Source organism: Terrapene carolina, unplaced genomic scaffold (assembly GCF_002925995.2).
Source record: "Terrapene carolina triunguis isolate 2854851 unplaced genomic scaffold, T_m_triunguis-2.0 Scaffold132, whole genome shotgun sequence".
Taxonomy (NCBI): domain Eukaryota; kingdom Metazoa; phylum Chordata; order Testudines; family Emydidae; genus Terrapene; species Terrapene triunguis.
Genome location: NW_020664483.1, coordinates 10,639,784 through 10,666,848, shown reverse-complemented (window position 1 = coordinate 10,666,848; position 27,065 = coordinate 10,639,784). Strand labels below are relative to the sequence as shown.

Genomic DNA, 27,065 nt, shown 5'->3' with positions numbered 1-27,065 from the left:
TTCGACTGGTGATTTGAGTCAGTACTGGGTTTACAATGGCACCAGGCTCCACACTAAGAAGGGGCCCTGGTGCCCGGACCGTGGCCCTGCCCCACTTGGCCTCTTCCCCTCGAGGCCCTGCCCGATGCTTGCTCCTCTCTGCCCCCTCTCGGCGTCGCTCCCCCCTTCCCCGTGCGAGCAGCAGGCGGGGCTTCAGGGGAAAGAGGCTGAGTGGTGATGGGGCCTCAAGGCAGAGCGGGAAGGCAGGGCCCACAAAAGGTTAATTCGGCCCTGATTTGAGAGCTCTCTTTTAGTAGCCCTTACCCATTTATTTCAATGAAGCTGTTTTCTCAGTTTGTAAAACACCATTAATGTAGCTTATCTTATTTGAGCTTATGAGGTGATAGACTTATTTCTCTGTACCAGTGAGGGAAGAGCATCTTGCTAAAGCCAGAGTTTTAAGCTCTGAAGCAGCAGAGCAGAAGCCTGTTGCGTTGGAATTACACATGGGCTTTGCAGCAGCAAAGCTTTAGAGGCCTTGGAGTTTGTGGGAAGAACCACAGAAATTGAGCATTTTGACTAGTTTATAAAAAAGTAAGCGGTCAGTCCAATTGCTGTCATTAGTTTTGCACTCAAGGTGCAAAGTCTAAGGTTGTGATCGTAGAGAAGAAAAACTTTTAGAGCTGCTTTCCAAAATGAATCAACAGATAAAATTGCATTTTATTGCATATAGAAAGTAAGAAACAATACCCTCATATTTTAATGACAAAATATTAACTGTACTTTATTTGCAGATGCTTGAACCAGACATACTAAGCACCTGTTTTAAAAATCACAATTTCCAGATGTGTGTGACATCAAGTAAATAGATAAATGTAGGTATAACATTTTTAGCTCTAGCAGTCTGAGGAAACACACAGTAGACTCTTTTTTGCAAAGACCTGTACAGTAGTTCTCCTTGATTTTTAGGTTAATGGGATTGTTTTAATTACTTAATAAAAACCATAGGAATACCAGGAAGCCAAAGTAAGGTTGCCATAATCTGACAATGAACAGTGTCCTCACTGGAACTGTATGCAGCGGGTCCTTTGTCCTGCTGACTGGAAGAAAAGGGGGGGATCCCTCTGCAGTTGGTGGCAGAGAGGAGGAAGGGGGAAGTATACCTGGACAGAGCAGGGAGAAACAATAAGTGACTGGACTGGGCAAGAAGGGACTGCCCTTCCAGGTGACCCTAAAGGATCTCACTGTAGTGAGGCTGGCAACACCCACCCTCCTACCCAGGGAATCAGAGTAGAACCAGGTTTCCTCATGATCCACTGTGGGCATTTATGCTAGTCACCTTTTTCCTTGGGGGCTGGAAAGGAATGGCAGGGTGGATTTTTCATCTTCCTCACTGGCTCAGGGAGTAGTCAGGAGGTTAGGTTAAAATGTCTCAACTTAGTAACTACAAAAATGGGGTAGATGTCCAGTGCAGGTACTAGTTATGGAAGGGATATGGTTATTGGCTAAATTGGACAGGAGCGGGTATTCCCTGATATTTTAAGTGAATGAAGTTGTGCCCTAACAAAACCACATTTAGTGCTTCATGTTTTTCTTCCGGTGTGGCTACAGTTGTTGCATTTTTTGAAAATTATTTGTGGAGTAGAATAGCTAATCTCTCCTGTGTGCTTGTAGGGTGGTGGTTTAGATGGAAAAAAATGATATTCATGGAAAATAATACAGATTTTAAAAACAGATTTTCAGTACTGAACATTGGTCCTTCATGTGCCTGGAAAAAAAAAAACGCCTCAAAATAGTAACCCTAATTGTAACATTTGTTCTTGAAGTATACACGTGATGCCTCCATACCAAACAGAAGTAGAATCAGAGGATTGATAATGGGATTTCCTAATGACCAAGGCCAATAACTAGTGACCTAAATGTAAATGACTTTAAATCATTTTCATCTCTCAGCTGTTCAGTTAGGCTGACTTGCTAGCTCTCTAGGAGGCCTATTTTTTATTTTTATTTATTTTTATTTTTTTTGCTAACTGGAGCACAGTTGATAGCCCACTTCAGCTTCCCTAGATAGATATAATTGGGGCCTATTTAGATCATTGCTATCTGATCCTCCCACTGACTAGTGGAATAAAACCTGTCAGCTTGTGGATGACAGAAGAGAATAGTAACATCTTATGCCCAAAAAGTATCACAAATTCAGTCTCCTGTCCAAGAAAACATAGTTGTAATAAACATGCAGCGTACAACTTGAACTGAACTGTACATGCTAAAGGACCATTATAGACATACAGCATACAATAGCAGAAAAAACATAGATGAAAAGACTAACATATACACCAGAAGCATGGGTTAATTAACCTTTCTTCCTGCTTGTCAGTAAATTGCAGAAGGCTATGTTAACACACTGAGGCAGTGACTAAAGGTCTGCATGAAACACTCTCAGTTCCTTAAGACAAAGTTTTGTGAGCTAGAGGAGTTCTTAGCAAGAAACATAAAACCCAAGAGCAGATGTGCCTTCAAAAACCTAATTACAAGTAAACTTCCCTTATTCCCATGTTGTGATTGGAAAACTGAGGCAGAAAGGCTAAATCATACCAGGAGGTGGTATTAAAGATGGGATTAAGTTTGGAAGTTTTTGGCTCTAAAACCTGAGCTCAGATTTACATTTAGTAATATATTATATCATTTATGTAATGACCAGAAGATATCTGTGTAAGGTAGATCTGTGCTTTACAAACTTCTAATCTAAGGGCTAGATTACATAATTATTCACTTGAGTGACCAGTATGATTACTTGTGTGTAGATGACTCATGTGAGTTATGGTTGCAGAATCTGGAGGGAGATGATTAATCATACACCATGATACTTTCCCTTTTCTTCTTACCCCTTTTCCTCACCTGTTTGCTTTCTGTGTATTTAATCCTTGCCTCTTTTCTCTGTGTGTCTTTACCATGGAGCTTTAAGTGAATTATACTGTCAGGTTCGATTGCTGATATTTGGACTTGCAGAGGAACCAATGTCAGAACCTTTAATACAATAGTGAAATCCTCTATCAAATACAGCTCTTTACTGTGTGGTTATAAAAGAACTATCAGTACCTGTGAGTGGTAACTATATTCTAATCATTCTTGGTGGTGATATTTGTGTAGGTTGTGGAGAGCACCTTGTAAGGACCATACTGGCCAGAGAATGTTCACGTGCTTTGCAAACAGAAGATGCCCACCAGGCTCTGCTAGAGACTATGCAAAACAAGTTTATTAGTAAGTATACAATTCATCAGAAAACTGCCTAACCATACATGTTTTATCATTTCTGTTTGAAAAGAAAAACAGTCCATTAAAATATAATCAGATATATTTTTGCAATTCCTCTTGGAGCTACTTGGTGGTCTTGAAGCTGTAGACAGAGATTAAGTAGTATGTTGTAATGTATTTAGTGAATGATAAATTAAACCACAGAAAAATACATACAGGAAAGGGAAATATATTCCTTGGTTGGGAAGTGACTGAATGTTAAAAGCCAGGGAACAGATAGTTTAGAGGGAGGAATTTTCTAGGTTGAATCACTGACTATAGTATAGAGTGAGTTTGTTAGGAATTAGTGATTTAATAATCATAGAGGCTATAAAATGCTTCTTCCCATGCCCCCTTTTTTACCTAGTGGAAATTAAGATCCATTTTATTTTTTGATTAAAAATCCTGTGTGGACAGATTCTGGTTTGTGAATTAAATAATTTAAATTTTTTCAGAAAAAGAAATATAGATTTCACTGAAGACAATAAATAGAAAAGGCAAATGCTGATTGTTTTTTTTCTTCCCCCTTAACATAATGATTACAATTGTGGATCCTATTCAGTCATTCTGTGTCACATATTTTTGACTATTTTGTTGTATGTATGTATGAAAAATATAAGTACAAAACTTGAGTAAAATAAAGTAAGAAAACAAATGTCACCCAAAGCGTCAGATTTTCACGCTCTAATCAATTCTAGATAAACCTAGAGTCCAGGAGATACCATGGATTACAGTGAGACTTTTGACATATGTAGTATGTCAAGCTTCACTGTAGTCTAATCTTACAGCATTCAGAAACATAAGGACTGTTTAAGTTCCTAAGCAGTTGAGCATAGGTCATGTGTCTCTTAAGTGTGCAAGTACCTTGCTCCTGGGTGATGTGGTCAGGGGCAGTGCCTTACTGGAAAACTTCTTAATTGCAACTAATTACTTATTTTTATTTCAATCTAGAAATACCATGTTAAACCTTCACACACAAACAATATATAGGTGTGTGAGCCTCTAGCACAGTGATACTCAAACTGAGACTCAGGAGCTGAAAGTGGTTCTTTAATGTGTCTTCTGCAGCTCTTTGCAGCACATGATATTAAAACACGGTGTGATTTAATTATTAACCAATCAGGATGCAGTAAATGAAACAATGAATTCACACTGCTGTGGCTCTTTTGCGTAATGTTGCTCACTAATTTGGCTCCTGAACCACTGAGGTCTGAGTATCACTATCTCCTCTAGCTACTGCTAGAACAAAGAGAGGGCAATGGAAACCTGATACGTTTTATAATGTGCCTGGTACCAGGCCTGAAGCTAACTCTGATGATAAGAAAGCAGCACTGTGTGCAGTTTACTGCTTTAATCCTATTTCTTAAACTCTGATTATGCTTAAATCTATGTCATCAAGGTATAGTCAGGTTGGCTGGTTTGTTGTTTAAAAATATAAATCCTAAATATTCTAAATGTCACTTGGCTAGTCATAATTGAAAATATTACACTGTCTGATGCCATTTATTGCAGTGCAAAAAGGGCTCCGTCCCTAAATCCAGGTGAGACAAAGTCAAGAAAAATTGGAGAACTAGATTGTGGTGATAGAGACAAGCTCTGGAAGTCAAATAATAGTTGTGATGAGGGTATTCAGCTTGAAGTTCTGAAGAGGTAATATTTAATTTTGGTGTTAGTTTGTCAAGTTATTATAGTGGAACTGAAATGTTCATGATCCTTCCTGAAGGTTTTCTGGAAACAGCAAAATGGCAAAATCACTTGAAATTGTAAATAAGGTGTTTGTTTGTGATATTTAGGTCAACTAAAAGTTGCTGCCTAATGTTGACCAAATATTTAGAACTTGCTGGAAATTTCCTTTTATTTATTTGTCAGAAACAGAAACTTTACCTTAAGCAAAGAGAGACTTTTCACCTTGCTTTATATTTTAGTGTGTATTTGTATCTCTGTATCCCAAGGTGAAGTTTGAAAATGAAGAAAATATTGTGAAATTAATTCATGTTATGATAAAAAAAAGAACACTTGTTTACACAGGTACTTTATTTAATATGATTTGTAAAAATAATCAGTTGGTAGATGCCCCTTCCATGCTCTGGGTTCCCTTGCAGTGCTAAATTTTCATTCTTGTAAAATGTGTATATGACCAATATGCTGCTTAATTATCCCTGAATAATTAAGATCAGTAATAAACAGCTTCGGCTAAGACAAAACTCATCCCTTCAGATGTTATTCTCCCATGACTGGGAGAAAAGATAGATCTTACAGTATGTTCAGAAGGCTAAGGAGAAAGCAAGTTTTAGAGCCTATGGGGTCTTCACTGCAAGTGTCTTGCCATTAGCTCCTCTCCATGTAGGAAGCTAGATCTCCATCTTGAGCACTGCATCTGACCACCACTGCAATTTGTGTGATATGGGGAGAGAGGCAATTTTTTAGGTCCCGGTAGAATATTTGTATTGCAGAAGTGCCTCAGAGCCCCAGTCAAGGACCAGGACCTCATTGTGTTAGCCACTGTACAAAGACAGAACAAAGATGGTGTCTGCTTAAAAGTAGCACAAATATATTTTTAGCACATTTTAACCATATACCCCTGAGCCTACTGGCACAGAATTGGGCAGTAATCTGCCTAAGACAAGCAGCTATATTGTAGGCAAGATTTACCCATTTTATAACATTACTGTCTAATTCAGAACAGTATTGTGAAGGTGTTGGGCAAATGCTGGAGATATGGATCCAAATCTTTGTCTTAAAAAACCATTCTTGGCAGTTCTAATTTACCGTAATGGAAAATGTAAAGGGAAAGATTAAATGTAGCCCAGTTCAAGACATTATATGCTCTCTAGAATTCTTATATTACTAATTGAAATAAGAGTTTTGTTAGATCCAGAACTTTTTTTTGATTTGCACACCAAACCAAAAGAAAACGGCTGACAAAAATAGTTCTTTAATAATATTGTATGCTAACCAGCTGATTACAGACCAAAACCTCAGGAGCTAGTTAAGTAGCAAATGCAAGGGTGGGGGAATAGATATTCTTTTAGGTTGATTTGTGTTTTTTTTAATTACTTCAAGCAAAAATACTCATGCCATGATTTCCCAGTAACTTACTGTTTCTTGGTGGTAAGAAGCTTTTGAAGCAATCTTGTATAGTGAACTATTCTATTTTTAAATGGCTATTACATGTGTGATGCTGGTAAGCCAAGTACCACCTCTGGCAAAGACCTAGGCATCAGCTTACAAACTCATATCAGGAAGCCAGGCCCGTTCACTCGTGTATTGGTATATACATCAAAGCGATTGTTAAATGTGTAAGAATATATGTAGTGTTTAAACTTCATGAAAACTAATGGGATGTTATTAACATGGTTTTCACTTATTTGTATCCTGTTATAATGTAATAGCAAACATTTATATTGTATGCAACTAAATAACCCATCTAACGAGAAAGAAGCCTTGTATAATGCAAATGAAGAACTTTAACAGGAAAGTGCTAATTCTCGAGCATTTGAAGGCCAGTGGACATTGCTCTCTGATCATCGCACACAAAGACTCTAAATGCATTCCTCTCTCTCCGCCATCAAAGAAAAAGCTTGGGTAGTCATTCTGTCAGCTTCTTTTCTGTAAGAAAATGCTGTATGTATGAACATAAGGAAAAATTCTTCCTCTCTGGATTGTTTGGATTGTAATAGGACAGAATAACTGAATGAGAAGACTGAGATCCCCAGAGTTTTCTGGGTAGTGTTGAGAGGCTTTTGGGAAACTGGCAGATTACTACATCTCTGCTCCATTTGAAAGTATAAACTCTGACTCACTGGTACATACATTTTTACCTGCTTTAACCTCTCAGTAACTCTCATTCTTTTCAGCTAGCTAATAAGCCATTAGTTAGTTTACTATAGAATTGGCTGCCAACATTGTTTTTTGGTGTGAGATCTAGGATGGAAATTGACCTGCATTTGTAACTGGTCTCTTGGGTCTGGGTGCAATCTGAATATTTTATGATTTTTTTGGTGTAAGTGACCATTTATCACATAGTCCAGCTTGCCTGAGTGGCAAGATAGACTGGAGTGTCTAAGGGAACTGTCTGTGACTCCATGATAAGACTGATTTCACCAAGCCAGTAACAGACATGAACTCCCGGATCACTATATCAATGTTCTTTAGTATGAAATCTTTTAAATCCAGTGCAAACAATGTTAAAGGACATCATTACATTGAACGCTACCTAGCCTTTTATCTGCCTCACCTGTGGTGCTAATAGTGAAGAGGATAATGGAGAAAATTGAAATGTTGTTTGGTAAAGATCCTGAAAACCTTAGTAAACTCTAACCCCCTCAATATTCCTATCTGTTGGTAGTTTTCAGTGCTGGCTGCTCAGGACAGGCAAAGCTCTTCCCAGTTGTATCCACAATATACAGGTCAAGGCACCAGATATTTAGAGCAAGGGTGCAGGGACAGGCTGGAGAGAGAAGAATGGAACCAAAGTAAGAATGGGAACTGGATTGTGGAGAAAACAGGAGTTTCATGTTTCTTTCCTGGGTTTAGAAGGATGAGACCTCAGTGTGTCCTTTGAACCCCAGATTCAGCAAAGCACTGAGCCCCATTAAAGTGGATGGGACTTAAGTATGTTGTTAGGTACTTTTGCTGAGCTGGGGTCTTTTCCTGCCTACTCATCCTCACTTGTTATGCAGTTTGTTGCATCATGGCTTTTCTTAAAAGCTGTGCTTGTGTGTGTTTCAGAGGGGACTCTCCTGCACAAGCATTTCGGCAAGGTAAACTTAATTTGTAGAAGTCTTGGGGAATGTATTGTCAGTAGGTTGTCCAGATAGGACAAGATAATGAGAGAACAGTATCATCTGTGGTTTCCCTGTTGATCCAGGTGGCAAGTGCATAACCTTTGGGACTTCATGACCTTGGTGCTATATACAAGGCTTTGGGAGTAGAAACGAAAGTGTGCTGGGGAGGAAAACATGAATGAAATAATAGGTTAGAATAGTGCAATATTGAAGGAACAGATACTGAGGAATAAGAAACAGAAGATAGTCAGCAAAAGTCTTGAGAAAGGAAACATGAGGTCTGTGGGCATAAATTTAAGTTAAAAAAGTTGATCTAAATGAAACTATTCTGAAAAGATTAAAAGAAATACCAGGATATTGAAGGAGAACAAGTAGACTTCTTTTAATTTAGTTTGTGGCAGTAAGGCTATGACAATACCAACACAAGAGCAGTGTTTACATACAGTTTTATTGTGGGGTTTACCAGTCATAGAAAACTCTGTCTGAGAAAGATGGGCAGATTTACTTAAGTTTTGTGTGATAGGGCATCTGAGTTTTTTTTCTATGTCTACCCTGGATCCTCTGTACTGACTGCACATTAAGGAGACTCCTCCAAAAGCAGTTATTCCTCTTGGTGACTAATTGGAAAAACATCTTACTATATGAAAGGTTTGCTAGAAGCCATAGATAAACAAGCTGGTCTGCAGGATGAACAGAAAAGCCATTCAGTAGTGACAAACTTGGGGCTGTTTCAGTGAGGCAGATTTTGGCAAAGTAGGAATAAAGTCCATGTGGAATGAAAAGTGTGTTATTAATCTAGTTAGGTGGGACAGAATAACATTTTTGAACTAGGACTGTGCTTAAACTTGCTTTTAAAGGCTATCATCCTTTCTGGAGATGAAGATTTTCTGATTACAAGCATAATCGGAAGTCAGAGACTCTGGGTTCAGTCCCTGGCTTTGTCCCAGACGTGCTGTGTGAACTTAAATTAGTTATTTTGCTTCGGTATCCCTTAGTTTCCCCATTTATAATAGGGATGATAGTGCCCAAATTCACAGGAGTTGTGAGTTAGCTCATTCATGTTTCCAAAACTCTTGGAAAGACTCAAATAAAAAAGCAGATTAAATGAATAGCATTCATTGTCAAAATGCTCATTGCTTTTGTTAAGAATGGAAAAAAAATTGTGTTCTTATTTTGTAATGTGCATTAGGCCTGTTTGTAATTAAAACCTGTTTATTATATATTCTCAGTCACTTCTTTCCAAAAAATATTTGGCACAGGTTAGATATTGATCCATTACTCATAGCTTACTATTAATGCATATTGGTATCTGTGAATGAATACAGAAAATCCAGATGAATATTACTGCTTCCAGTAACATATCAACAGAGGAGTCTCAAACTTAACAGTGCAGTTTTGTGAGTGCTTGGCAATTCTGAAAATCAGGCCAACGTTAATTTTTGCAAAATATTACCCAAGGGGAAAATTTATGCTTAAATATTAGGCTTAAACTAAGTAACTCTTATTTTCTTGTGAACTGTCACAGATTTTGATTTTCGCTGATATAAAGCTTACTTAAGCTATATTATACCATATAAGTTTTCCTTCTACTGTGAAATAACTGGATAAATTAGGTTAATAGCCTACTACAGACAGCATGGCTGGTTTTTTTGCTCCTCTTTCTTAAACTTGTACTTCGTGGTCACATTAAACTTCTAAAAAAATAGTTCTGGACCAAGCCAAAAAGAATGGTTTAGCAAGGGAGAACTGAAGTGGATAGTCAAAAGTAAAAATGTAGTTGTATTGGACCCATGAACAGCTGATTTTGGCCTTTGCCATCAGATCCTTGCTTCCTGTTTACAGAACTCTTGAAATCTCTGCAGAACCTTGGGAATTTTTCCAATTAGGGAATGCCTGGCTTAGACACTTGGAGCTGTTTAAACAGCAGGTGATGTGCTTCCCTCATCCCTTTGTTTAGAGCCAAAATATTATGGATAACACACAATTTCTGATTGAGTAGGAGGTGGGGAAATTCAATTTAGACTTTTGTAAATGGAATGGGTTTAACGTAATAAATAGAAGAGCAGTAGATTGGTACACAGAATAAGACTGATGTTCTATGAACACAAATATCTTTCATACAAAACAGTGGATTTTGTTACTCATCCATTCCTTTCAAATGTGGCCAAGTTTGAGGAATGCAGACTTGAGAGTAAACGTTTGTGCCATCTCACAGGCAGGAGATTCAGACTGTCCACATGGAAATATTATGAATTGTAGTTTAGAGTTTCTTATAAAGTATTAAAGAAAACCCTTTGAAAACTATAAACAGAATCTGATGCTTTTCAGTCCTAGGAGGCAAAAATATTTTCAAATTTTTGTTGCCTAGGTTGCTGTATTAATGTATTTTAGGGTACAGTTTGTACATGAAATAACTGATCTGCTCTAGTTAATTATCATTGGAAAACATTTATGTATCATTTTGGATACACTTAACTATAACATTAAATAATTCAATGGAAAATAACTAAATAGGGGTGTGGTTATAGCTCAAGTTCATTAATAGTATCCATTATCTGAGACCTTGTGTAATCTGAATTCAGTCCAGGGAATAGAACAGAAATTGCATTAGCGGTGGTGATGGACAATCTCTTGATGTCAGAGGATGGTGGGCAGACCTCTATTCTCATATTCTTGGACCTCTCTGTAGCATTTGTTCATGATATTTCTGTCCCATCTGAGGGCGGTTGCCAAAGTTAGGGGAAAGGCAGTGAAATTGTTTGAGATCTTCCTGGAGGGATGCCCCTAAAGGGTTTGGATGGGGAACTGCAAGTGAGATGGCATCTGGTGGCAAAGGTGCAGAGTCTCACAGGATCAATTCTCTTTTAGCTCTTCTTCAATACTTACCTTCAACCACTGGCAGAAATGGTGAGAGACCGTGAACCCAAGTGTCAAGATAATGCGTAAGTCTACCTAATCTTCGCACTATGACAGTATCATTAGACCGGATTTGCCAATTGCCAGTCTGAGATTAATTTATGAATGAATACTACCCGGCTGAAGTTGAACCCTCGGAAACTGGAGATCATGCTTATTGGAGAAGGAAAACACGTTGAGGACTGAATGCTCCTGAATTCTTTAAGTACACCAAGCTCTTGCAGACTAGCTTCAGCAAGTAAAACATTCTACCTTCTATGGCTGTCTGTCTAACAGCACCCTACTCTGGTGGATGATGCCTTGACTTCAGTTGTTGCATTCCTTTGTTACTCCTGACTTGACTACACCAAAACATTCTACCCTGGTTATGAAAACAGCAGCTATTTGGAAACCTCAACTAATACATAATACAGCTGCATGCTTCAAACCTGTCCTCTGTGGTCTCTGCTGGCTTTCCGTACAGTATCACATCAAATTCAAGATCTTGGTCTCTATCTTCAAGGTATTTTATGATTTGGGCTCAGAATATTTAAAATCATCTAAAGTGCTGGGATGAAGATCATGATTGATAACACCATTCCACAGGGACAAGGTAATGGCTTGTATGGTAAGAGTAAGACTCCCACAGGATTTAAGAATGTTAATTTCAACACCTTCTGTTCCAAATCCAAGGAGTATTCTATTGACCTTGCTTTCACTAGTGCTTTCACATTTATACACTCATGTACAAGCCATCCTCTCCCTGGAGGGAGAGAAGGAAAACTGACTACTGATTACCCATTCCTGGCTGGCCAAGTTTTGAAATCTAATTTCCTGATTTAGAATGTTAAACATGTAATGATATTGTTATTTCAGAGTCTTATAGACTGCAGAGAAAAATGTTTTAGAAAAATTGATCAATGTTGTCTACATCACCAGTTATCAGGATTTCTTGGTTGGTTTTTTGGTTGTTTTTATTTTGTTTTGTTTTTTGTAATTGACATGAGTTACAGATGATCTTGTAACTCATGAATCATGGTGGAAAAATCCCATGAGTAATTTATGAGAAATTATCTTCAGTTTAAAAAAAATAATAATGAAGCTCCACATCAGTATATTCATTAAAATTGGCTACTTCCTAATCTTTTGATGGGAGGATTTAGACACCCTTCTTAAATAGATTTTTAACATTTGTTTATAGTTTGTGTGTTTTTCACTCTAAGTGAAATATTTACCCCGTGAAGGGGCCAGCACAGGGCCTATGCACCACTCAAATCCCCATTAAGTCTAGTGACTGGTCTTCAGCAAGAGGAATTTCATCCTCTGTGCTTCCCACACTATCACTTCCATGAATATATAGGGAGGTTTGCAAGCGCATAACTTAGGCATTGCTCTTTGGCAGTGTAATTTATATTGCATATATCCTTTTTAAAAAGAGCTGTCATGCTATTAACATTCTTGTATACTCTCAAATACTAGATCATAACTGTTCTATAAAGTAAACATTTTGGGCGGGGAGTGGGGAGAACAAACAAGTTTTAGCAAACTGGTCTTCAGTGTCCTAATCACATCTGTGTGGACCATCCTGTTGAAATCTCTCTTCTCGGCAATCATTTTGTGACTGTGCCCTGGACACCAGTAGCAAATAATATTTAGCAAGGTAGACTGAAGATATAAACTTGAGCTATGAACACTAAATGTAATTGACTCACCTATAGTGCTAATGAAGATGTGTTGCTGATTGTTTATGGAGATTCAAGGTACAGTAAACCTGGCTGTATTTTGATGTCTATAATGACATTTCAGTTGCTAAGATTGCACCTTCCTAAAGAGAACTTCAGGAGGATAGCTCAAAAAGCCAAGCAAACTCTGGCAGGAAAATCTGACGAGAGAACCTTGCAAACTCCACTCTCGGGAGAAGGGTTTAACATTTTTTGGAGCTCCCAGGATGGGAGCTCTCCTAATACCACACAGGTCATGGTGATTGATGGGGAAAAGGTCCATGCTCAGATAGCCACTGGACTGCCAGGGGACAAAGTTACACAGCATGGCCACTTCCTAGCTCTGCCATGGGGCCATCCCACCTCCCAGAACCTTTGCAGCATCCATTGTGGTCTGGAGGGGTCCTTTGAGAGCTTCCAGCCCAATTGGTAAAGAAGCTAACATCTCTCCTTTTCTTCAGCCCAGAATCTGATTAATAAATTTAACTGTAAAACTGGAAATCTGGAATTATAGTCAAGATCCTCCTTTGTCCTCATAGGTATTCACCATCAAAACTGCATTGTTTAGTTATTTGTGTGTATGTCTTTCTGTTTTGTTTTTTTTTAAAATATCCCTCTAATGCAGAGGTGGGCAACAGTGTTTACATTTGCACGGCCGCCCGCATCTCCCAGAGGCTCCGGTTCGCCGTTCCCGGCCAATGGGAGCTGTGAAAAGCGACAGCCAGCAAGTCACTGTGGCCTGCGCCGCTTCCCGCAGCTCCCATTGTCCGGGAACAATGAACTGCGGCCACTGGGAGCAGTGGGCAGCCATGCAAATGTAAACAAACTGTCTGGCAGCCCACCAGCAGATTACCCTGACAGACTGCGTATGGCCCGCAGGTTGCCCACCACCACTCTAATGTAAAATATGTGGAGGTAGATACCATGTGTGTACATATCAAATATAAGTAATAGAACCGTGAAAGCTTTAATAAAAAGCATTGTTACAACATTCATCATTTGCTTCAGACAATGAGCATACAGCTCCTTAAATGAAATTATCTCTCTTTAGAATCACTCACTGCTCTTGTGGGTTTTGTTAAGGTTTTTTTGCTGACACTGGAGAGCATTTTAAAAATACCTTTCTGTATGTGCTTTAGCAGGCCTTGCTTCTACTTCTGTATTAAAGGGTCTGTTTATGGTTCTCCTAAATGAACACATATTTTTAATAGCATGCACTATATTCAATTATATAAATGTCTTTAAAAATCTGGCATGTAAAGTCTCAAGCAGAGGACAAATTTTTGCTGCAGCTTCTTTAAAAATCCAACTTATTTTAAATTGCTGTGGTAGTTTCAGTTACTTTGTTATCCTAAAATTTAGAGATCTGTGGATCCAGATGCTTTCTTGTGCTTACACATTTAACAAATGAAGGTGCATGAAATCAAAACCTGACTCTCCATTTAGTGTGTATTCATATAAATTACCTTTATCAAAGATACCCTGTACAGCTTTAGCACTAAATTTAATGTGATGCAAAGCATCAGCATAGACCGGGCAAATGACTTCATTTCAATTTGAGGTGTGCACAGGCTTAGTAGTCCAGTGGCGTAGTAGAAAATGAACATCCTTGTGGACTAATTGCCCCTGAACCTTCTTTAGTAACCTAATGCAAACGTATTTAAAACTGGGAAGTATTACTTTGTTTGCACTCCATCAGTACTGCTTAATAGTTTTGCCACTCAAGTGCTTATACCTTTCCATAGTAAATGTTTACATCCAAATGATCAAGACATAAAATGTTAATTACAATGACGCTAGTAGTGGTTCCTGTAGTATGGAGGACAGTAGATCTAAATACAATACACCTAATGGGGGACTGGCTAGTCCATGGAGCTGGTAACACTAAATGGAACACTGCTTCTGCTGAGTTTCACATCTGCCTTAGAATGGATTTACCTATCAGCTATCATCCAATATCAGATCTTTAATGCTCTAAATGAAGAGTTGGCACCAAGCCTGGGTTTCCAATAGGTGGGTCCCCACCATCACCAAATACACCACAACAATTGGCCACTCTTTTTGTCAATCTCGGCAAAGACTAAGTTTTAAATGGACTTGGAAACTAAGGCTGAAGTCTGAGGCAAACCAGAAGGGTCAAGTCTCGTGTCCTTGCACTATTGTGTATCTGTTCGGTGGATCAAGCTCTGGTGGTTGTAATCTAACAGCCTCTCATAAGGATTAGATTCCCCTTAAAATTGGTCGGTTTTCTACACGGTTTCATTTTACAGACAGAACTTGCTTGTCATGTAGTTTCTGAGAGGAAACCTGTCGGCTTTAGCCCTCTGATGCTCAGCCTTAGCCTGAATTCAATGGGAGCAGTGAGTCCTGAGCTGTGAAAATTGGGTCGCTTATTTTTTGGAGGCCATTATTAGATTAAAAGAATAAGGCACACAAATATATGTAAGAAATCACTTCATAGCACTTCCAAACTGTCAAATTGGAATAAAATGCTGAATTATTAAATTCTGAAGTTAGGTTAAGTTGGTGATAATGTCCATCATGATAAAATATAATTTATGTATCTGTTGCACAAAGCTACTGAAGGGCACCTTGTCTTTTCACAGGGGTGGGTTGTTATATTTATCGGCTTGATTCATCAGGTTTATATCTTTGGATACTGTATGCAAAATTCTTCCTCCTTATGCCAACATAAACCTGTGTTGGTGTATGAGAGCAGAATTTGATTATATTTGCAGTTTGCAAACCAGTGGCCCAAACAGAGATTTGCATAGCATCTGCATCTTTCCACTGTCATAAAATACATTTTCAGGCAACCAGTATAGAATACATTTACTAAAGTCTTAATTTTATGTTAAGATATGTGCAAAGAGCCCAATGTGGATTAAGCAAAATCAGTGTGGGTACTATTAGGTCCTATCCTTTTAGTAACACACCATGGTGAATATAATCTACAGGATAAAATTTCAGTAAAACACATTTCAAGTTTTCATGTCTTTTAAAACTTCTAAAAATAGCTGAACAAATATGAAAAATGCTCTGCCAAGTGTTCCTTTTAATTGCTGTTCGTGTGTCCCTTAGCAGTCTGTACTCCTCTTTTCTCCCTAATGTCTTGCTCGCAACAGATGCTGTTTTTAGATCTAAGAGGATAAAATATGTTCTAAACTTTAAGTTCAGGAAGCGTTGAGGACACTCAGCACTTTACAAAGTCAAGTCCCCTGTGCATAGCACGAACATGTGTAGGACTAAAACAGTTTCAAGATCCTCTTTATATCAGTGTTTTTAGATAGCTGACCCTGATGTGTGTGGTATCAAACCTATCTAGCATCCAACATAGCTTGACTAAGCAGATGGAACTTCATGTACACTGTCTTTATGGCTGTTCTAAAATATGTGCAACTCCTTTAGCACAGCTAAAAGTCATGTAGTAATATGAGAAAATAAGTGTACCTATCCAAAAAGGTGCTAAATACAGAAATATGAATTTATTCTTTCCTCTTTTTAATGAGATGAATAAGAAACATTCTCTACCTAAACAATTTGCAGTAAGGATATGTTCTTCGATGGTCCCTATTGTATTCCCCTAAGAGCAGTGTTTCCCAAACTTGGGATGTCGCTTGTGTAGGGAAAGCCCCTGGCGGGCCGGGCCAGTTTGTTTACCTGCCGCGTCCACAGGTCCGTCTGATCGTGGCTCCCACTGGCCGCGGTTTGCTGCTCCAGGCCAGTGGGAGCTGCTGGAAGCGGCGGCCAGTACGTCCCTCGGCCTGCGCTGCTTTCAGCAGCTCCCATTGACCTGGAGCAGTGAACCGCGGCCAGTGGGAGCCGCAATCGGACGGACCTGAGGACATGGCAGGTAAACAAACTGGCCCGGCCCACCAGGGGCTTTCCTTACACAAGCGGCGTCCCAAGTTTGGGAAGCACTGCCTAAGACCTATACCCTTCACCATGCATCCGGAGCCAGAGGCTTTGAAAGTAGTAGTGTCCCTTGGTCCACCTCAGGGGTTCATCCAAGGCGAAGGGTGGGCTGCACCAGCCGTGCCCTCAGTTTCACCACGTGGTCCAAGTCAGAGCCTCTACCGCTCTCTCGTCTCTTGTGATGCATTTTCTAAAACACAAAAAAGATTCTTGTATATAACCAGTATTTTGTTGTTTTTATAGTAGTTTTAGTGTTAGTAGTAGCGTTTTTAGGATTTAAGGACTTTGGGATGCTGTTTTGCTGGTCTCTTTCCCCTCCCCCCCAGCACCCATGATTGGATACTGGATTATGCCAAAGATGCCAGGGTTCAAGATCTGCACTTCCTGCCCTTGCTTATTCCCAGTCAGCAACGAGCACCAACACTGCCTTCACTGCTTGGGGGAAGCCCACATCACATCCAGGTGCAGTATCTGCCTCTGCTTTGCAGCCCGTACACAGGAAGGCCAGGTTCTCCACCTCAAGAAACATCTCACTGAGGTCGTCATGAGGCTGCAGTTGGATCCTGGCCAGGGTCCCCCCTCTTCCCCCAGTACATTGGCCTGAGCAATCGAGGAGCGCACCTCCTGCTGTGGAGCTCCAGTCTGGTTCCACTGGTACCAGCACTATGGACCCTGTTGCGGGACCTAGTCGTGAGGCAAGGAAATGTGCATAAGCATGGCAGTAACTGCTTATGCTTATGCACAATAACTGCTAGCCTCCCTCAAGGCCCAGGAAGGACACTGCATCCTCCACAAGTTCCAGCCATGGAGAAGCAGCGCATTCCAAGGCTCACAGACATGAGAAGAAGCCACATAGAACACCAGACCCATCAGTCCTGGTTACTGAGCTGTGTACCCCTTCTGGATCGGTACTGCCAACATCAAGGGAACCTTTAGTTCTGAGACAGTCCTCTGCTCCGGTTCCGGCTCCAGTTCCAACTACAGAGCACATGCTGCTGACACCAGGGAGGCTTCAGATGGCACCCTGACCTCATGAACTATTTTCCTGGGAAGTGAGATCACCACATCTCCTGGTGCACTCTCCTCCTAAAAGAGTACTCTCTCCTGCATTGGACTTACCTCCTTCAGCTAGTGTTCCTGACCACTCCTCTCTGATTTACCCAGATCTGACAGTACCATCATTTGAACAGTGGTCTGACTTCTCAGCATCCGAGGACTGGGACAGACCCAAAAGTCTGCTCCTCCCGTACCATTGCCATGAATATCTGAAGGCTTCACTGGCTCAGTGGCACTACCCTCCCTTTCTTCAACACGGGAACCATTGGTATCCCGCTCTGAGGGTCCCTCCGCAGCAATTGCTAGATCCACCTGTTCGGCTGTACTTTCTTCTACTGCAGCTCCACAGTGTGGATATCAACAATAGGAATGTTACTGCTAGCCCTCAGCATTCTAACTGCCATAAAAAAGGAAGGGGATGATCTTCTGACTTAGATGCTGGACTCAAGAGACCTGGGTTCAGTGCCTGGCTTAGTCACAGACTTCCTGGGTGACCCTGGGGAAGATCAGTAAATATCTCTGCCTCCACTCCTGACCTACAAAATGGGGATAACAGTTCCATTCTCCTCCTTTTGTCTTGTCTGTCCATACTATAAACTTTTTGGATTGTCCTTTAATAGGTTTGTTCAGCGCCTAGTACAATGCGGCCCTGATTTTGTTTGGGATCTCTACGCTATATTATAATACAGATAAATCTAGGCCTGCTCCAAGGGCCTGCCTGGGACTACTGTCATGTCAATAATGGTACAGCTATGATGCATGTCTTTTGTGTTTTACAACATATATAATATAGGAAAGCCATAAGCACAACAAGAGCAAGATTATGAACAATGCAGCCCATTTTCTTTTGCTGTTTGGACTGTAACTCGTGCATTTGCTGGTTGCTGTTACATTAATGATCCAACCTTACTGTTGCAAAAAGCTATGTTAATGTATTCTCTGGTTTTTAAGAAAACTTAATAGAAAATTGAGAACAGCATAGAGGGAGCAGATCTGAAGTTAACTTCAGGATTTTTATAAAATGCCAACAAAGCTCTGACCATTTAACTAGCCTGTGCAGAGGATCCAGTCCTGCAAACACTTGCTTAACTTTAAGACAGTGGGACTATCCATATGTTTACAGTTAAGCATGTACAGAGTTTTTGCAGGATAGGGGCTGTAATGTAGCTAGCCGTGTGAGGCTGTGTAGTGCAACTCTTTGGGATGGCAGTTTCAGCTTAAGGAAATCTTCAACCACACATCATTGGTACCAATTTTTAAATATTTTTGTATTTTAAAATCACTTCATAAAGCTTTTGTAAAGCACATACACAGTTTGGAGTTTCCAAGTTCAGCCATTTTTTAGTTCCCTCTCCCTCACTTCAGTGAGGAAAATTGCGTTTTGTTTGCTTGTTTTGTTCCACTTTCCAAGAACTCCAAACCAGTTAAAACTTTTTTTTACCAAACTTTTTTTTAAAAAATCATATTTTGGGCAGAGATTGAGAATGGAAAACTGGAAGCCCAACGTCGAGTTTTTCAGGATGGTACGTGAATGAATTAAAAGCTAATGAAAACCGTTTTGGAACTTCTACTATAATAGTCCATATGGAGCAACCACTCTACATATTTTTAAATTCTAACAACTCAGAGCAGGCTTTTGTGGAAAAAAACCCTAAATGTACTGTATCCCCTCCTTTCTCCTGCTTTACTTGCAGGCCAATAAGTGTACCTGGGGCAAAGGAATGTACTGTAACTTTGACTGAGACTCCAAGTAAGTTCCAGCAAACAAATCCCAGTGAAAATGAAAAGGGTCTAGGGAAAATGTAGCATTAAATGTTTTGGCACTAATTCTATAACAAGGAAAGAAATCTACAGCTGGGGCACTCGTTAAGTGGGAACACAACTTTGCATGAATTATTCATGCTGCTAAAAATTTGGCTAGCTGCTGGATAACCATTCTAGGTGCAGATAAAGAAGGTGAATTTACTTGGGAAAGTAAAGGCATGTGTGGCTGGCTTAATTTGAAAACATTTCTTTCGCATACTGGTTTTGAGTGCTGAAGGATGAACATTTCTGAAAAGTGAATGCTGAAGGCACAAGAATGTTATGAGCTATAATGGCCATGCTAAGTGATTATACGGAGTTAGGTAACTTTTATTACCAACACAATTGCGCTTTACTACCTACCCATCTTCACTTAGCACTGAACAGCCCTGTCTTGCAGTAGTATAGATGTTGTTTGGTTTTTTAATATTTGCTTCTGTGCCGTTTATAAATCCAGGTTCAACAATAATATATGAAAATCAAAGATATTTTTTACTTTGTCAAATCAGTCTAAAGTGAACAAGGTGCTCTGGTTTCTAAGAGGAGAACTTTAAATTCTTCCCAGGGCCGGCTCTGGCTTTTTGGCCGCCCCAAGCAAAACAAAAAACGGGGCTGCCAGAACGGCAAAGCAAAAAAAAAAAACCTGCGGCGCGGGTGCAGGGGGACCGGCTGGGGAGGGAGGGGAAGGGAGCAGGCGGGGGAGAGAGAGAAGGGGGCGGCCAGGGCTACAGCAGGGGCGTTGCCACGCGGCCCCTCCCACTGCGCCACCTCCTGCCGTCTGCCGCGGGGGCTCCGCTCCGGTCGGCGGGGAGGGAAGGAAGAGGACTGCCCTGCAGGGCGCTCCGGTCCTCCGTGCCGCCGCCCTCTACAGGGCGGCCGGAGCGGAACAAAAAAAAAAAAGCAGCCGTGCCGCCCTAGGATTGGGCGGAATGCCGCCTCCAACAATCTGCCGCCCCAAGCACCAGCTTGCTCAGTTGGTGCCTGGAGCCGGCCGTGATTCTTCCATATCAAATTGTAATGACTAGCTAGATATTCATATGTGGTTGTATTGTACTGTATTTTTACAGTATTTTAACTCTAGTTAAAATATGGGGTGTAAAGTTGTTGTTTTTTGTTTTGTTTTTTTAAACATTGTTTGGAAATGGCCCAGTAACCAATAGTTTGATGTAATAGTAAGTGAGGCTACTCTTCAGACAATATGGATCTCAGCCAGTTTTAGTATTTTGAAACAACACAATTTATTGTATTTTAACGTGAAACACCCCATAGGGAAAAATAGACACATTTTTGTGTGATGCATACTGCATTAAGGGTCCAAATTCTGCCAGGCACTGAGCGTGTCCTAGTGTGTTACTGAACTTTCAACTCCCATTTTAGTTAGTGGTTGAGGATGCTACGTCCATTGCAGGATCGGGATCAATGAGCTAAACTCTACCCTCAAATACTCATGTGGAACTTTTATTTAAGATAATGTGCTCACATGCATCTAATAGCAGAATTTGACTCTAATTATGTTACCCATGTTTTGACATTTCAGTGTTCAATATCTTAGCAGTGCTACGTAACAATGAATTTGGTTTTTGTTAACTGACACTTGTGTGAATCCTACTGATGTCTAGACCCCTTATGCTGAAAAGTGAAGTTACTTGGACACTGGAAATTTTGGAGTCCAATGTTAACGAGAAAGCAGTTTCTCTTTATCTACTATGATAATTTAAAGACACATACACTATCTAAATATTAGACATTTAAAAAAATATAGCCCATTATTTTTCTAAAATTCAATCCTAGAGTCTAATTTTTTTTTGCAAGCACATCTATTTGAATGTGCAAAAAACAGACATCCAAATACTTTGTTTGCATTGCAAACGTGGGGCTTTACCTGGTGCATTTGTAAAGACTATTCAGAAATTTACTGTATGCAGTAAAGCTGTCTTCCACCATTGATCCACAATACAGGAACTTCAAAAATAAAATAAGGAAACTCGGATGTGTTGTTTTATATGGAATGGCTTGTCATTACAACACCAAACACCAGCTGTTCATTAATTGTGATGGTGCTAGCATCAAGCCTGTCACCAGCAAATGCTACTTTCTGTTAGTAACATAAAAATGAGATGCATAGACAGTGCATTTGTAAAGGATTGCTGCATTTGTCATCAGATTAAAGTCACTTGGCCTTCAGCTTTATATTTTACAGCACCACCCAGTGTGCTGTAATCATGTGGAACTGGACTGCCTGCTGCGTTCCGTTGAATTATAACATAACGTTTTGAACTACTCTAGTTAACGGGAGTGTCAGTGTTTTCATTTAAACAATAACAAAAAAAATCAGAATTTCACATCTGCAAGGCAATAGCAGGAAAATATTCCTTTCAAAACGTTTTGTCTTACAGTGCCATTTTTCAGTTTAGCATTTTCCCGTTAAGTGCACATACTGCGTAACTGGGCTTTTTGCTGGAGTAGTTCAGAGACCTCCGCCTGCTTAGTACTATGGCAGACACACCATTAAAAAGCCTTTTAACCTTTTAGTAAAGATACAGAAACACAAACACTTGAAATGTAAAGTAAGGCTTTCATTTTAACAACATCCACCATATTCTTATGCAGGCAGCTTCACATCCAACTTCAGAGCCTTCTTGCTCAGCACGGGTACCCAATACTTCCACCTTGGCTAGGAATGCCCCTGCAGACATTGTGGTGTCCCCATCCCCTGCCAAGGAGATTGTCAGAGGGAAGACACCAATCCCCCTCTCCAGTGCCAACAAAATAGCACATTCCTCAAAGGCGGGAAGATTGAGATCTCCAAGTACCATCTACTAGCAGAGCATTGGATATGGAAGGTAGGGTGTCAGTGTGGCTCCCTGGTACCAACCTCTGCTTCTTCCCTCCGGGCCTTCAAGACTGTCCCCTGCTGAGATGCCAGCATCCTCGGTGCAGCAACTGCTGGATTGTGGTAGCCACTTGGTGCTGACGGCTCCTGAAGCTTCCACAGCTTTCCTGGCTCAAGTACCTATAAGGGACATTTGTAAAGCTGCGACATGGTCATCAGTGCATACTTTTACAAGTCACTATGCTAGATCTCGGCAATCCAGAGATTATGCAAAATTTGGATGAGTAGTTCTACAATCACTGTTAAGATAGACTCTGAAACCCACCCTCCTGCAGACTGAACTGCTTGTGAGTCACCTGAAGTGGAATGCACATGTGTAATCTCTCAAAGAAAAAATGGTTACTAACCTGTTCTGTAACTGTTGTTCAAGATGTGTTGCACATGTCCATTCCACGACCCAGTGTCCTTTCAATAATAATAATAATAGGTATATCTCCATATATTATATTATTATCTCATAGAACTGGAAGGGACCCCGAAAGGTCATCGAGTCCAGCCCCCTGCCTTCACTAGCAGGACCAAGTACTGATTTTGCCCCAGATCCTTCTATGTCGGAGTCTCTAGCCGGTAAGAAGAAACTAAGGAGGACTGGAGGCAGCTCTGCCGTTTATACCACTGGACTGCAGCACAAGAGTGCTAAAAGTGCATGCACCGCTCCGACAGGTGGTTCTAAGGAAAAAATCTTTGGCTCTGGTGCACTGGGCACACACTTGAAGTGGAATGGACATGTGCAACATATCTCAAAGAAAAGTTACAGAACACATTAGTAACCATTTTTCTACATGCGTCTGACGAAGTGGGTATTCACCCACGAAAGCTTATGCTCCAATACATCTGTTAGTCTTAAAGGTGCCACAGGACTCTCTCTTGCATTTTTCTAACGTGTCTTTCAGTTCTTGTGTTGATGCTTATAAGGCAGAATATTCTCAGTAAGGCAGATACTGGCAGCCTATTTAGGGAAACAATCAAACTGACTATACACAAAGTGCTGTAAAATGGATAAAGTAAACAAACTGGAAAAATGGCAAAAATGTCCCCAACTTTATTCAGATATGAAAATCTTCAGTATTGCTTCTAAATATGAAAGGGCCACAATGTTCAGACACTTGATTTTCAGTTTGACAGTCTCTCTCCAATGGTAATTTGTTACTCAACTCTGACAATAAACTGCGGTTCAGTTTTTAATTCTCTTGATGTGAGAATGAATGGATATAGACTCATAAAACGAACATTTTCAGATCCTTTACCTTATAGACTCTTGTAATATATTTTGCCTTATTTTTGTTTAAGATGCTGGTAAGCATGACATGTTATAAAATGACTAATTTTCTTTAGCTTGATGCACTAAGGCAGTGGTCCCCAAACTTTTTACCTTGTGCTCCGCAGATCCTGCCAGCGGGCGTGGATCCCCAGTAATGGATCCCGTTGGCAGGCACAGCGCCATTGGCCGGGGCCAGGAGTGGAGCTGGGTGGCGCTCCCTCCCCGCCTTCGCCCCCCTGGGGGGGCTAGCCCAGGCCCTGCTGCGCCCCCCCCCCCGAATGTTCCTTCGTAGGGGGGCGTGCCCCACAGTTTGGGGATCTCTGCCCGAAGGTGTTTAAAGATAAAAGTATAAAACCAAAATAGAGCAAAATACCACAAATATGTATGGTACACAAATGCCCTCAGGGCTAATATCTGATCTCAGACACTCTAATATAAATCTAGAGTAACTCCCTTGGAATCAAGGAAGTTGCTCTACGTTCACATTGGTGTACTGAATGTACTGAAATCAGAAACAAATCTCGATAACTAGACTTATGTCATTTTATACATCTATACACATAGGCATAGATTTTTGAACACATTTTAGGGCCCAGTTCTGCCATCTGATCTGCCTAGTGTAGATCCCCATGTCGCATCTTAGATTTCACTGGGACTGCATAGGCGTAAGAGCTTGCCCACATTAATCCAGTGACAGGTTTGAGACTGGACTTTTTACATGTCATATAGGATGGCAAATTGTTCTAGAAATACTGAAAATTTTAGCAAGTGGTGGACAGTAGCCTTAAACCCAAATTATATTGATTTTATTATATTATATATAATATAGTGATTGATTTTATTATATTATCAACCAATTATGTTTAGTTAGCATATGGGGAGATGGAGAAGATGGTAACTTTTGGGGTTAGGTACTATCTATGAGTTTGCACCACACCTATCACATTTGAGCCCCAATTCTGAATGGGGCTGTAGGTGTGAATCAGTGGTGAAACTAAGGGCCTGTCTGTACGGTGGGGTAATGTCCCCTATGGGGGTGATTTCTAAAGTGAAATAAAGTGTTATGCATTAATTGGTCAGTGTAGACCTGGCTCGGTGCGCACTTAAGGTTCCCTAACATGCTTTAGCATAGTGCTGTTTGAAACAGCACTACGTTAAAGCATACTCCCTATGGACTCCTCTGGGCAGGGATGAAAGTTGGCAGAGTTAAGGCAGTGTAGTATAAGTGTCACTTTAACACTGTTTCTCTCAGCTTTCTATCACTTGGGTCTTTTATTGTAACCATAACACTTTCTTGTAAGGGGACCTAAATTCCACATTTCTTGGTTTCCCAACACAGCTTTCGTATTCTGGAAGGTACTATCGAGTGCTTACAACCTTAATTGTGTGTTATTGACGCTTAGGGGAATTCTGGGTTGAGATCCCAATGCCTGATGAGGCAAAAACAGTGTCGCAGGGGATTCTGGGTACATGTCATTAGGGCCCCCCCCCCCCCCGTGAGAGCAACGGCAGACAATCGTTTTGCGCCTTTTTTCCTGGGTTACCTGTGCAGACGACATACCACGGCAAGCATGGAGCCCGCTCAGCTCAGCTTACCATCACCATATGTCATCTGGGTGCCGGCAGACGTGGGACTGCATTGCTATACAGCAGCAGCTCCTTGCCTTTTGGCAGCAGATCGTGTATTACGATTGGTATCCGTCGTCGTCGTACTCCTCAGTGAGTTCAGCCAGAGGTGCCTGGGCAGACATGTTTTGTCTCCTGGAGACTCAGTCCTGCCGGCAGTCCTATTGCACCGTCTTGACGATGTTGGCTAGCAATCATAATGCAGCATCTTCTGCCAAGCACCCAGACGATGCTGATGGCTATCAGTCATGCTGCACCGTCTGCTGCCAGCCTAAGATGTAAAAGATAGATGGACCAGGTTTGTTCTGTGTTCATTTGCTTCCCCCTCCCTCCATGAAATCAACGGCCTGCTAAACCCAGGGTTTTGAGTTCAATCTTTGGGGGGGGCCATTCTGTGTGACAGTGTGTGTTTCTCCCTGATGCACAGCTACCTTAGTTGATTTTAATTCCCTGTAAGCCATGTCGTCAGTCGCCCCTCCCTCCCTCCGTCAGACAATAGTTTCGCGGCTTTTTTGAGCCCAGACGCCATAGCACTGGGATCATGGAGCCCGCTCAGATCACCGCGGCAATTATGAGCACTATGAACACCACGCGCATTATCCTGGAGTATATGCAGAGCCAGAACCTGCCAAGGCAATACCAGGCGAGGAGGCGACATGGACATAGACCTCTCACAAAGTACGGGCCCCAGCAATGTGCAAATCATGGTGTTAATGGGGCAGGTTCATGTCGTGGAACGCCGATTCTAGGCCCAGGAAACAAGCACAGACTGGTGGGACCGCATCGTGTTGCAGGTGTGGGACGATTCCCAGTGGCTGCGAAACTTTTGCATGCGTAAGGGCACTTTCATGGAACTTTGTGAGTTGCTTTCCCCTGCCCTGAAGCACCAGAATACCAAGATGAGAGCAGCCCTCACAATTGAGAAGCGAGTGGCGATAGCCCTGTGGAAGCTTGCAACGCCAGACAGCTACCGGTCAGTCGAGAATCAATTTGGAGTGGGCAAATGTACTGTGGGGGCTGCTGTGATCCAAGTAGCCAACGCAATCAAAGACCAGCTGGTATCAAGGGTAGTGACTCTGGGAAACGTTCAGGTCATAGTGGATGGCTTTGCTGGAATGGGATTCCCTAACTGTGGTGGGGCGATAGACGGAACCCATATCCCTATCTTGGCACTGGAGCACCAAGCCAGCGAGTACATAAACCGAAAAGGGTACTTTTCAATGCTGCTGCAATCACCGGTGGACCACAAGGGACATTTCACTAACATCAATGTTGGATGGCCGGGAAAGGTCCATGATGCTCGCGTCTTCAGGAACTCTGGTCTGTTTCAAAAGCTGCAGGAAGGGACTTTCTTCCCCGACCAGAAAATAACCGTTTGGGATGTTGAAATGCCTATAGTTATCCTTGGGGATCCCGCCTACCCCTTAATGCCATGGCTCATGAAGCCGTACACAGGCAGCCTGGACAGTAGTCAGGACCTGTTCAACTATAGGCTGAGCAAGTGCAGAATGGTGGTAGAATGTGCATTTGGACGTTTAAAAGCGCGCTGGTGCAGTTTACTGACTCGGATAGACCTCAGCGAAACCAATATTCCCACTGTTATTACTGCTTGCTGTGCGCTCCACAATATCTGTGAGAGTAAGGGGGAAACATTTATTGCAGGGTGGGAGGCTGAGGCACATCGCCTGGCCGCTGATTACGTGCAGCCAGACACCAGGGCGGTTAGAGTACAGCAGGGCGCGGTGCGCATCAGAGAAGCTTTGAAAACCAGTTTTGTGACTGGCCAGGCTACGGTGTGAAACTTCTGTTTCTTTCTCCTTGATGAACCCCCCCCC

General features: G+C 41.3%; 1 protein-coding gene across 2 annotated transcripts in view; it reads left to right on the top strand.

Moving 5' to 3' along the window:
* TASP1 (taspase 1) overlaps positions 1-27,065 on the top strand; it is a 172,261-nt gene that overhangs the window by 99,477 nt on the left and 45,719 nt on the right. The window contains exon 11 of one of the 2 annotated variants that reach the window (XM_026653182.1): positions 3,130-3,240. The exons of the other annotated variant lie outside the window; for it this stretch is intronic. Within the exon in view, the coding sequence (XP_026508967.1) occupies positions 3,130-3,240 (111 nt within the window). The remainder of the gene's footprint in view (positions 1-3,129; positions 3,241-27,065) is intronic. 2 annotated transcript variants of the gene reach the window in all.